This window comes from Molothrus ater, chromosome 1 (assembly GCF_012460135.2).
Source record: "Molothrus ater isolate BHLD 08-10-18 breed brown headed cowbird chromosome 1, BPBGC_Mater_1.1, whole genome shotgun sequence".
NCBI lineage: Eukaryota > Metazoa > Chordata > Aves > Passeriformes > Icteridae > Molothrus > Molothrus ater.
In genome coordinates, this window is record NC_050478.2 from 91,864,918 (window position 1) to 91,878,662 (window position 13,745).

At 40.9% G+C, this 13,745-nt stretch overlaps 1 protein-coding gene across 1 annotated transcript in view; it reads left to right on the plus strand.

Moving 5' to 3' along the window:
* The window catches only part of TMEFF1 (transmembrane protein with EGF like and two follistatin like domains 1), a 153,540-nt gene that overhangs the window by 131,306 nt on the left and 8,489 nt on the right, over positions 1 to 13,745 (plus strand). The window contains exons 6-7 of the mRNA XM_054517577.1: positions 8,423 to 8,571; positions 9,490 to 9,555. Coding sequence (XP_054373552.1) covers positions 8,423 to 8,571; positions 9,490 to 9,555 — 215 coding nt within the window. The remainder of the gene's footprint in view (positions 1 to 8,422; positions 8,572 to 9,489; positions 9,556 to 13,745) is intronic.

Consider the following 13,745-nt stretch of genomic DNA (forward strand, 5'->3'; position numbering starts at 1 on the left):
GGAGCAGAATAGGCAAATTTTCTACCAATAATGGAAAAATTGTGCTAAAGACAATTTTATTCCTTGCAGAATGTGGTTTGTCTTTTGGGTATGGAAAGCTGTGGCATCCTATGCAAAAATGGTGGCATCCTATGTTGGCACCTGATGCTTTCAGTGAAAACTGCAGGGGGATCCTTAAAATAGAGAAGCAGAAGCAAGACCCTTTGTCATGTCCTGATTTTTAAAGTTGAACTTGCAGGTCCTTAGAGTTATCTAAGCAGGTCCTTTCTTCTCAGAGATGCACAGTGATGTCCTGAGGGGCAATAGACAGAGATCAAAGCATGTTAAATTTTGTGTTGTCATAATAGAAAGTGTTTCTACCACGAGGGTGATTGGACTCTCCAACACCTTGTCTGGCATTTCCATCCATGGAGATGGTCTGAACTTGATCAGACACAGCCTTGGGACCAATTTTGAGCAGGGGCTGGGACTACATGATCTCTGCACATCTCTTAAGCCTAAATTAATCAGTGAGTCTGTGTAATTACCAAATCTTGGTGCATTTTCATAACAAATTTAAAGATCGGTTGTACAGATCTGCGATTTGTGCCATATTACAAATTAGTGATGCTAATTTTTTTTGCTCTTAAATTTTATTTTCCTCTTTGAAAAAGTTAGAGATTCTTAGTTTTCATGTTTGGTGTTAAAGCATTATGGCTATCTCTTAATCAAAAATGATACATATGCTATTATTGCACTGGATCACATATAGTTTGAAGAAATCAGGCTTTGCACAGGGTTTTAGATTTGTATCTTCATTTTTTTTGACTTCACAGAAACACTATCTGTCTAAACCAAAAGTGTTAACAATGCACAGTAAACTGAATGCAAAAGTATAAACAACTTTATAATTTCCACTGCTTCTATGAAAAATCTCAATGTTGATTCTAGGTCAAGTGGTCGAGACACAGAAATACAGTCTGAGGAGAGGGTTGTCATAAGCAACACACTTGGAAAATTTGTATTCAGCTATATGCCAATCAATACATTATTTCTTTATCTAAACACTGAAAGTAATCAGGTTGAGGAAGCATCACAGAAATATATTTCTCCACATTTTTCTTCTTTTTTCATACAACTTGTAAGTATTTTAAAGAGTTGCTAGTTTGTGGTCAATCTTTTCAAGGGCATAGACAGTCACCTGTGGATGCATTAGTCTGAAATTGCATAAACATATAACATGTCATTTGCCTGAACAGTGATTTTCTGTAGATCTGAGGTAACAGGATGGGATGGGTGGAACTTCCTTCTTATTGAGTGCCAAAACTGAAACAGGTTGTGTATATCATGGGAAAAACTGCTGCACCATTCTGTCAGTGTCTGCCTTTCTCCTCTGACCATCAGATGTCTCTCTGGCCAAAAGCTTCCTCCTCTTTGTTGAACAGACAACATATTATGCATAGTGGTGCAAAATGTGTGCACAAGAGGTTGGTAGACTTATACTCTTGTCTGAGAATGTGGCAAGAAGTCCACAAACATAGGTGGTATGAATGTGGCTGGGTGTTTTCTGTTGGAATTCTGAATTGGAAATGCAGTTGTGTTGAGAGGTGGACACGGAGGTGGCAGCACAAAGCCTGGGGCCACCTAGAGCTGGTGGGGTAAATTCTGTAGATCAGGTCACAAACATACAAGGTTTGCTCCTGACTTTTTCTTAGCACACACAGGGCTTTTCAGTTCTACTGACTGTTCATGAGATAAACAGATCATCCTATCAGTACACAATCAAAAGGTAGGATCTTTAGAGGGTCTGTGCTCTTGCCCTGCGCTGCAACCAGGGATAATTCATCCATGTAAGATCAAGGACTTCTCCAGGAGAGCTCTGACCATCTCCACAAAGAAAGATTTCACAGCTGGGCATATCTGTTCAAGCGCTGGACTTCTCTCACTTTGAAATAATTTTTTCATATTCAATCACCATTTCTTTCCTTGTGACTTGCAACTGTTGTTTTTCACTCCTCTTTTTGTACCTCTGAAAAGAGCCTCACTCTCCTCGATAACCCCTGTTGGGTTGTTGGTGACAGCAGTCACCTCCTTAGCCTTCTCCTCTCCAGGCTGAAGAGGGGCAGTGTCCCCAGCCACTCCTCACACAGCCCACACTCCATCCCTCTGCCCATCACAGCCTCTCACCACTGCAGCCTCTCCAGTTCCTCAGAGTATTTGCTGTTACTGGGGGCTCTCAAAGCAGGACAGAGTGTTTCACATGAGACCACATGAGTGCTGAATGCAGGACCAGAGTCCCTTCCCTTGCTCTGCTGGTGACCCTCCTGTGATGCAGCCACCCAGCCTGCTGCTCCACTGGACCCTCAGGTCCTTTTCTGCAGAGCTGCTTCCCTGCCGGTCCACCTGCAATCTGTCCTGCAGCAGGGTGACAGATGTCCTGTCGTCTTCAGACCTCTGGAGGTTCCTCCATCTTGTCAAGGCCCCACTTGAGTTGTTATCTTTTCTCTTTTTTTTTGGTCTTTGATAAGGAAATCACTAACTTAAAAGTAGCCTGACTATAAAAATTCAAATTTATCATGTTCTCAGTTTTACATATTTTTTTTTTAACAGAAGAAATATGGAAATGGGATTCTGAGCACATTCAGTCTTTTTTTTTTTTAATAAGTGTACTCTGCTGTCAAAGATATGTTTTGACTTATAATGTAGATTTTCAAGAAAGATTGACAGCTGATCCCCAAGTAGACCTTTTGAGATTAACATTTTATGAGATTTACTTTGGAAAGTAAAGGTACCTCAGCAATATATAAATTCAACTGGCCTATAATTTACATAGTGTCTGTTTTCGCAAAGGCCAAACCAGAATTTCAGAAGTATTAGTATTAGCAGTTAGAAATGCCAATGTGGATATTTCAAAGTCCTAGTCTCTGCCTTGTCTATATAAATTGTCCTCTAGGGAAAGATTTGGCCTGGTTGAAATCTGGCATGCAAGTTTATACTTACCTCTTTTGACCACATTTTCACTCATTTACCAACTTTTTTTAAATTAACTTTTTAGGGTATGATATTGTTTATTCATAAGGAAGGGTATCTAAATCCTGTGTAAATGCAACTCACAGCTTTCTGATCCAACTGAAGAAAAAAATCCTAAGTATTTGTGTGCAAAACAAACCATCCAGACAATAGACAAAATCAACCTAAACAAGGGATTTAAGATTGTGTTGTGGGATTCTGAATTATGAAAAACTGGGTGGAGGATATTCTGAAAGCATAGGAATAGCATAATGGTCTTTTCACTATACTGGCTATTAAGAAATTGAATAGATCCTAGATGGGAAATAATTCATGTCTGGTTTTAATGTATATTTTTAGTGATCTTTGGAGCAGTGTGTGCCAAGTCTTTGAAGGTTCCTATTATTTGGGGGTGGAGGGAGGGTTAGGCTGCTTTTGAGAGAGCAAACATCAGTCCACCATGTATGCTGTGAGAAGCTCACTGCAGTAAAGACTAAATTTCTTCAGTGGTCAGAGAGAGCCATGCCATGATAAAGGGGAATGTAGGAAAAGGGATGTCTGGAAAATAGCTGAAGCTTATGGTATTCAAAGGGTGTTCTGGATTGCTGGGCAGAAGTAAAGACAGAGTGCTAAAGTGAGGTGCAAAGAAGCTTTGTAGAATTGAATTCTACTTCTCTTGTGCTATAAAGGGATTTTTAAAAACATACCACAAACCTGATGAAGATTCAAGTCTAGTCAAATAGGTAGAAAAATCACTTTGAAATCCAGATTTTCTTAGTTCAGGTTTCGTCAGGGAAGAACTGCACACAAGGGAAGCAGCATCAAATGAAAGCAAATCCTTCATTTGCCATGGTTATATTCTTAACTGCAATTGCAACACCCCTGCTATTTCAATTCACCTAAATTTATTCCATCAAGCATACCCTTATCCATCTGTGTGCATTTCACACACTTTGTTTTACTCTAGTGTTTCCATTTTACATTTGTAAGCAGATGTGCCAAAGAATTGGTGAGTACCTGAGAGTGCTCACTGTTGTCAGTTCCTGGGAAGGGATAGCAAGCAGCACTCCCTGAGAGGCCAGGCCAGAAAAAAACATTTGTGAGCAAGACCCAGGTGGGCAGAAATGCAGCAGCCTGATCTGTTGGTTGGAAATTCCAGTCTCTCCAAGCAGCCAAGCCTGCTGCACAAGTCAATCATGCTTTTCCTTTCCGTTCTTTTCCCTCTCTTTTCTTTGAACCTACCAGGGTTTTTAAGCACACAGAACTTCCAACAGACCACGTATACCTTGAAGCCTGAAAACAAAAGGCAGCCTTGAAATGTGTTCTGATCTCTGGGGATCTAATTAATTTGCTAATAGCAGCAAGTGCTCTTACAGCCTGAGCTTGTCACTTCATTTTACTAAGCACGTTTACTTTGTTACACCTAGTAGCCCCTAAAAAATGAGGTGTACATCCTCATTTCTTCCTTATTAAAACCAGCCAAAAAAAATCTGCTTGGTTTAATTATATCACTTTGTACTTGAAATTCAAATGCTTTTCTGTTTAACTAATGGTGTTAACGAATGATAATGCATCAGCTCTCTGATGACAGGTGACAAAATTCAGGTAATTTTTCTGTGTACCCTAGTACATCAGAAAAACATATGAATATATCCTGTTGACTTCCCTGGGTTAAGTGAGAGAAATCATCTGTTGAGGACCTTAAGCAGGAACCTCCTCCAGCAAGACATCAATTTGGAGCATTAACTGTTTAAATCCTTTTGGTTAAAACCAGTAGGAAGGCTATAGGGAAGAAAATGTTTGTAGGGCTCTCACTCCTTTTACTCCAGTGTCTCTTTTACAACAAGCTTTTCCAGCAAAAAATTGAAGCACTCATTCACTTCTTTCTTGTATGAAGCACTAAGCACATTCAAGATGTCCTTAATACACAATTCTGTTAAGTGACTTTACCTTAAGTGACTAACTCTTTTCTTCTGAATTTTACATATAAGGTTCACTCTCTTCCTGGGTGAAGCCCCTCTTGTGCTTCTCCCATGTGTCCCTGCTCCCCCTTCATGATCTCAAGCTTTTCCTGCCCTGCCTTTGTGAGCAGCTCTCTGCATTGTCCTTATGCTCTCTGTGTGCTCTGTCCCCAGCTGGAGAGAGACTTCAGGGAACAGATTGCAATATGGGGCTGCAATTTCATGTTCATTTTCAGTCTTAGCTGTGAAGGAAAACAGTCCTTGGTGCCTCTTACAGGTTCTCCTGCTTGCAAAGGCCTCTGATAAGACTTTTACCCTTTAAGATACCACTTTTAGCTCATTCTCACTATCTGCTGTGTCTTCTTGCATATTTTGTTTGCTTCTTGTGTGGTCTGTGATATGGTTCAGACCCGTGGGCTCTGCTTGGTAGCCTTGAGCTTTGACTTCTTGGCTTTGGCTCCCAGACTGGCTGGTGAGGGGGGAAGCTGGCTTCCACCAAGCAGTTGGATTTCCTGTCATCTCATTACCAAGCTATTATCTGCCCTCTGTAGCTCTCTGACGTCAGGATATAACATATTTTCAGTATTTCATAGTGGGTTTGTTGGCAGGTCTTCCAATACTTTCCTGAGTTGCTCATCTGTTTCAGTCTGTGGTGGTCCCATCCCCTCACAGGGACTCTGGCTCCAGTTTCAAAGTGTTTGATGTGAAACATCAGAGCAGCAACTTGCTCTCCCATGGTTTTGCCTTCCTTCACAAACACCAAGCAGTTAAAAACAACATTCTTTTCATGTTTTCTGTCAAGAGCAGCACTCCCCATATGTCACTGCTCTCATCTCACGATTTGGCACTTCCTGTCTGTATTTTTTGGTCTAGTGGAAACTGTCTATGAGCAAGGACAAACTCACTGCAGCCTATGCAGACTCTCTGATGAGTCGAGGTTTCTAATACGTGCTCCTGGCTCCTTCTCTGCCACCCTATTGCATCTGTGGAAGCCCTTTTCCCTTCAGACCATTGCATTCAAGCCATGTCCTCTCCTTACTCGTTCTCTTTCAGCCCTCTTACGGGCTTTAGAGGTTTATGTTGGAGTAAGAGTTTTAATTTTTTGTAAAGTGCATCAGTCCCATTTAACTGTTCATTATTCCACAGTTGAAGGCCAAGTGACAGCTCTGCCGAGTAATCAGTGACCAACTGGCCAGGGGAAGGCTGGAAGTACCCCTTGGCATCATGGCTGTGGGCAAAGAAGTAGCTAATGGCAGCAGGCAGATAATCAGATACATGTGAAGGGGCTCAACATGTGAAATTCCTGTACATTGATGAGATGGTTGGAGATAAGACTGAGACTGTTGATCAGAATACCAGGGTCAGGAATTCATAAGCACCCCTAAAGCAAGCATCTGGCAATTCTGAGAAAGTAAGCACTTAAGAGATGTTAAATCTAAACACAGAAAAGCATGGAAACTTAAGCAGTTTCCAAGCAGTTTCAACTCTTGTCTGTAATGTCACCATGAAGAAAAAAAAGATATTTTCACAACTCACCTTATTTGTCACCAGGAATGACAAAACCCAGCCATAATCATGACGCTACAGACATCAGATGGTGGCTACAGGCAGATTTAAGGGAGAGCAAAGGTATTTGTCTGCACACAGCCAGTGTCATACAAATGAGGAGTGGCTCTCTGCTAGTTTGTGTCAATAAATATGCATGGCTGCTGAGCCATGAGCCTTTTATTTCTGTGTAGTAAACCCTAATAAACCCTTGATTAGTCTTTACATCATGTGGGAGTAGGTAAACAAAATAGTATTTCCATCCTGGTTCTGAGGTTTACAACCATTACCATTTCCAGTAAGAAAGATTATCATATGCTCATCATATTGATATTTAGAGGCTTCATTAGTACTTGGAAGTAGGTCCCTAAGATGTGTAGAGACTCATTACTGGGGCAGTTTTTCACTGTCAGTAGGTGCACTTAAAACCCTGCTTGCACTAGAGATGTTCTGTCTAGCTACAATCTGAAGTTCACAGGCATGGAAAATTACCTGCAAAATTAGAATATTTAAATTAAGGAAGAAAAGGTTCTCATGGAAGAAGAGGAAGAGAGGAAAGTATGCTGGCCACCTTCAGTATTTCTGCAGCACGGAATTTGGTTCTGCTGCAGATTTATTACCAGCTTGAGGCAAATATTTGTCTGTTTAATAGTTTAATTTTATCTGCAATAGTGGGAAAGAACAAAAAAACCTGGTAAGTTGGTTGCTTGGACGTTTCCCCCCCTCCTGTGACTTACAAGAGTAAGCTAATCAAGATCAAGCTAATAGTTACTCCTGGCAGTCAGACCATGCACCCACTGCAGAGCTTTCTGCCAAAGAGAGGGTTTTGTGCCCACTGCCACCTTCTCAGAAGGTGCAGAGTGGCTTTCTCATCTCATGACATCAGGAAGAGCTTGGCTGAGAGCTGGACATGGTGCCCACCTTGTCCTCCCCCTTTTTCTGCAAACACACTCCTTATTTTCCCCATCCCAAAGGTGGAGATGAACTTGCAGAGCAATGTGGAACATGCACAGAAACTTTATTCAAAAATAGAAGTTCAGTTAGAAAGCAGAATATTGATTAAAATAATCAGGGGGTGTAAGGCATGGAAAGTTGCAAAGTTTTCCTGTGCCATTCACATATGTAAAATTTCTGGACTTCTTGCTGGGGCTACAGAAGTATCTAAACATGAACAGGTCATAGTCCTGTCTGAGCCTTTGGCTGTCCTACCTCTGTGTGGTTAGGAACTGGCTATGTGCTAGGTCTTCATTTTTCCTGCTTTCATTTTACAATCCCTAGTTGCAAATTGTGTGGAAAATCATTCATCCTAAACAGCCAAAATGTTAATGGGATGCAGTATGAAATAATTCAGATTGCATAATCCTTTTTTAAATGCAACATAATAGACCTATTGTTAACTTTCAAAGGTATGAATGAAAGTCTTTCTGAAATGACACAGCAAGATATTAACCAATATTAACCAAGCATATTGAGTCTATACAGTCTTTGAAATAAAACTCTTTCTATTGCCTAACAGAAAAGGGAGTCCTTTTTGTTTTCCCTCTCAAGGACCCTGATGCTGAAAAAGTGAGAATATTCTTCTGATTTTCTTCACACTAGACAATAAACACTACAAACTGGTATATTAATGTAATAAATCTTCCTACTAGTGTGTTATCACTTTTCAGGTGTATTCTATGAAGTTGATACCAGAGCAAAACTACAAGAAACATTAATACATTATTGAAAAGCACACTGAAGCATGTATTCACAATTTTGTACATTCTGCTTGGAAACCTGAGACGCCAATGGCTTCTTCAGCATCCTCAAGCAGCACGCTCTCCCCTCCTGGCATTGGTGCCCAAGCTAGTGTTTACTTAGGACTTAACATGACTTAATTTTTGTTTGCTGGATGTCAATTTTGTTTTGCTGTATGCTTCAATTAACAGATGTGTATGTAACATAGACTGCAGTGGATACAGTTTTAATCCTGTATGTGCTTCTGATGGAAGTTCCTATAACAATCCGTGCTTTGTCAGAGAGGCATCATGTCTGAGGCAAGAGCAGATTGACATCAGGCACCTTGGCCACTGCTCAGGTAGGATTAATTTTGGCTTTTTGGAAAAGTTAAGTTCTGACATAACTTGGCTTGGTAGACTTTCCCTTTTGTATTTTTGGTCAGAAGTCACTGATGCAGTTATCAATGAACTCATCACCTGTAATTTTGAGTTCCCCACACTACACACATAGTGCTGTGTTTACATTGTCTTTCTTTGGGTGCTGTTACCTGGAAAGACTGGAAAAGCTCTTGGGAAAATCTAAGCAATAATCCAACAGTTCTTACATGAGGGGGATGGTAGGAGAACAGAACGAATATGGGTGTGTGGGAAATCTTCCCTCTTGTTGCTGTGGGCTGTAAAATGTGCTTCCAGTGTGAAACCCTGATTGCACAGACATTGATCCTTTATTTTTAATGGGGTTTTCCCTTATTTGCATTTCAAATGTTTATTTGGAAATAAGCATCTGAAATATGCTTATTTCCAACCAAAGTGATTCTATAATTTCCTTTTCCAGTCTTGGAATGGTCCACTGAAACCCTCTGCCTTGTAGCTAATCCTGCCCATAATCCTTTGGTTTTGGGGGCTTGCATTTAGGACTTTCTCATGGGAATAACAGATTTCTACCAAATTTTTGCCAGTTACATCTAGATCTGTAACTTGGGCAGTTCCCACACCAAAACAGACTGTCACCAAAATAACCTAGGTCCATACCGCAGAAAAATTTTTAGTTCAAAACCTAAAGCTTGAGGTTTGCCATGTTGGTCTGGACACCGGGGCTACCAACTAGGTGTGATACCAGCCTGGTTGTGTGGGAGGAACAATGTGGGAGTGTGTCCAGGTTTACTGCAATTTAAAATAGTTCTTTGAATATTATTCTGACTTATCAGTGATGCACATGTAGTGGTCTGGAGAATATCCTTTCCTAATGAGTAACCATGCATGTTTTTATCACCTAGAAACAGATGACACAAATGCAGTTGGAAAGAAAGATGATGGCATGCAGTATCGGCCAGAAGTGAAAGGTATGATGCAGACTTTGTGCTTCTTGGTTATGGCTTCACAAGATGACAAAATAGAGCATGCAAGGCTCTTCTAGTCTGCCTCACAGCTCTGATTCCTGTAACTGAGACAGGCCTGTGAGCAGTTTCTCTCTTGCAGCATGTTGCAAGGCTAGCAGGAAGAGGTGCATGATTTGTAAGTTTTGCCTGCTGTATCCCTCTAAGATGCCCAGCTGAGCAGTACCCTGTGCAGTGGCCACAGGATTGGACTCCCTCCAAGTGCTGGGAAAATGATTTTACTAGAAGATGACAAGCTGTGACATTCCTGATGAAATAACATAGCACAAGCTTCCCTGCCATGATTCCATCTTTTCTGTTAACTTCTGGGAAAAATGGACAATTCTGTATTTGTTAGGTTGTTTTAAAATATTTTCAGTGAACTAATATCCTGAATCACATTGGTTGAAAATGTTTCACCTACATGAACTCTACCTTACCTTTTAATGACCTTTAGTGCCTCAACTTTTTCTTCATCCCTGCTAGTCAGATGATCATACACATCAAGGATCACTCCAATGCTTTCTTTAGGCCTCCTGTTGCTGGTAACACACTTGAAAAAGCTGTTCTTGTTATCTTACACAACAATGGCCAGATTCAGTTCAAAATGAGCTTTGGCCTTTTCTGTCTACAAACCACAGCTCTGTACTCTTCCTGTGAAGCCTGATCTCACTTCCAGTGGCCATACAAATTATCTTTCCTCTTGAGCTCCACAAAGAGTTCCCTGTTCAGTCAAGCTGGTCTTCTACCCCACTTGCTTGACTTACAATGCAGCAGAATTTTCTGCTCCTGTGCTTCTAAAGGCACTTCTGAAACCTTGACCAGCACTCATGGACCCCTCCAAAGCAGATAGCCAGGATACTCTGCTAAAGAGCTCCATGAATAGCTTAAAGGTTTTTTCTGCTGAAATCAAGGGTAGCAATGCTGGTGTCCTTTATTCTCTTTGCACTGAGAGCTCAACCATTAAACTCAACCATTTCATGGTCACTATGGCCAAGACACCTAAAATTACACCCTCCATGAGCCCTCTATTCACAAATAGCAAGCCTAGGAAGGCTTGGCTCACTGAGTACCACTGACAAGAAGTTATTGTCTCCTGAAAATGTCAAGAAAGTCCTGCTCATCACAGCAATATTATATATTCCCAGGTGATGTGTGGGAAGTTAAAAATCTCCCATAAAGACAAGGGCTAGCAATCCAGAGATTTCTCATAATTGCTTATAGAATATGTCATCAGTGCTCACATCCTGGCAGGGCACTCAGTAGTAGACATCTACTACCACATTTCCTTGTTTTCCATCCCTGTGGCCTTCAGCCAGAGGCTCCCAACCACATCAGCACTAACTCTGAGTGCTGTACAATCGCCTCTCCCTTACATACAGCATGATACCTCCAACTTGTCTCTCTGCCTGTCGCTCCTGAACAGCCTGGAGCCCTCCATCTCAACACCCCACTTGTGGGACTCATTTTACCAATTCATGCAAATAGCAGTGATATTGTAGCTCTGGGAGCTGACCAGTGCTTCTAGTTCATCCTGTTTGTTTCTCATACTGTGTGTGTTGGTGTTCAAGCATTTCAAATGTGTTCCTGAGCTCTCCATGCTCTCAGGAGCAGTGGAAGTGTTCCCACCAGTGCTTGCTACCCTCAGGTGATGCCATGTGACTTACCTACTATAATGATGTTGGAATCCCCTTCCCCCATCAATCCTAGTTTAAACCCCTCTTGGTCCTCCCAGCTTACACCCAAAAAGTCATTTTACCCCTCAGGACAGGTTGGTTCCATCAAACCCCAGCATACCTTGTCTCTTCCATCATTTAAAACCCCAAAGTTTTGGTGGAAACACCAGTCTCAGAGCAAGGTATTGGCATCCTGGGCTCACCTGTTTGTTTCAAGTTTCCCCTCATTATTGGGAGGATTGAAGGGAAACACTATCTGTTCCAAAATTTTTTTATCATTGTCCCCAGGGCTTCTGAAACCTCATTTGATTGAACTCAGGCTTTTTGTGGCTACATCATCATTAGTAGCCACATGAAAGAGCAGGAGTGAGTAGTAGTCTGAAGGTTGCAATAACCTCTTCAGTCTTGTGGTGGCATCTCTAATTCAGGTCCTAGGGAGGAAGAGAATTTCCCTGAAAAGAGAATCCAGTCTGAAAATGGGTGCTTTTATTTTGCACAGGAAGGAATCACAAATGAACATAACTCACTGTTTTTCTCCTCAGTTCTGGTCTTAATGCAGGTTTTGCTCCAAGGGGTTGCTGCCTTCTCTGTTAGCTCTGGTGTTCAGTTTTTTCTGTCATTATACTTGTTTTGCACTCCCATGGCTTCCCTGAGTAATGCCATCCCAACATGGCTTTCAACATTCCTTGTGTTCTTCTTGAAAAGTCATTCAGTGCCAAAAAGCTTCACACATTTTTCTCTTTTCACAAATTCTCTTATTTTCACTGCATATGATGTACCAGTTGGAGTGATTTAATGTCAATTTTCACTTACATTATGAAGGTATAAAAGGCAACAAATGCAATATACATCTTATTATGTTATGTAATGAAACACCACTTTCAGTTCCTATTCCAAAGAGGTAACAGCCTTTTATTCATTGCATGTAAATTGCCCTTGAAATCTAGTTAGTGGAAAAACCATTGTATATAATTATTATTATTAATGTGTATGGCTTGTGCAGTCTCGCATTCAGCAAATGATGTGGATGGAGACAGTATGCTTCATGAGAAAAAGGTTGCTTTGAAATTTTTTAATACAGTGCTCAGGTCTCTTTAGATAGTGAGAGCCTGAATTCAACTTCTTTGAATTGATTTTTTTTCATCCAGGATAAGAGAACAGTCCACACTCCTACCTGTTTGCTTTTGCTTTTGGTTCCTGTGAGTTAATCTTGTTAAACCCTGTTCTCTGGATGGATAATATCTTTTAGCCTCTAGAACTGTGACAGTCTCCTCCTGCAGTGCAAGTGGCTACCTAAAGTTCCATCAGAAAGGTCTGTCTTCCCAGATTCAGCTGGCTTGGTGGTTTTGTTGTACCAAGATGAGCATCAGGGTTTCAGTTTTTATGCATGACTCTTCCTTCTGGTGAAGTTTTTGAATGCCTATATCCAGTCATTCTTTCAAGGCTCCTGCACCAGTTACATCTTTCACTTTGAAGCTCTGAAGCAGTCTAGCAGGTGTCTCTCATTAAAAATTAATTCCTGTTAAAAGGGAATTCCTGTTAAATGTCTATTTTACACTAGGAATCATCTCCTGCATTTAACACCCTCTTGCTTAATGTAAGTTTTGCCTCTGACCTGTGTGTGGCTGTCTGGCCACTTTTCAGGGGATGCACCTTTCAGTTTTCCCCTGGGCCTCACATTGTGTATTAAAACCAGATGGGTGCAGCTCTCTGAACATACTAATATGTCTGTAGTCTGTAGCTCCTTACAAGGGTTGATTTGGACCAGATATGACAGTAATAAAATTCTTGGAAAAGGAGGGAGATTATAGTTTTGGGATGAGACATCCCCACTTTTCTCCTCTTAGACATGTCACCACATACTCTATTCCAGCAGTGCAGTGGTAGACACACTGTCAGCATTAGTCAACAATTTTCCCTTGTGTCAAGTTGTCTGTATCTTCACAACACCCTGAATTAACATGCTTCCTTAGATCTAAAAAGCCCCAACCTCTAATACAGGCTTTTTCTCCAGAACCAAAATAAAATACATTCCTGACATTTCAGAAAAAACCTAAAAGAGCAGCATATCTCTCTTTTTGTCTTGTAAAACTATATTCTCTTTCTTGCTGGTTTAATTTCAAATATCTGCAATTGTATAAGAGATTTCTTCTTCATAGTCCCTTTTGCTTAATAGTCTTTTTTTTGTGAAGCTATCGTCTATTGCCATGGAAATGAACACAATTCTATAATTACGCTCACATCTTAAGATCCCTCTTCATTATGAAATATCAGCTTCTTTAACTAAGCTTCTTATATCAGCTTGAATATCAGCTTCTTATAGAAGTGTTTAGGACTTCTTTACCAAAAATTTTGGGGGGAAAATGGTAGAAAATGAGCACAGCTTTGCGTAGTTTTGGTAACACGACAGAAGCATGAAAGATGTTGGGGCAGAAGGGACTGCCTTCCTGTGCTGGGCTGAGCTGGACAGCAGCTAGGTGC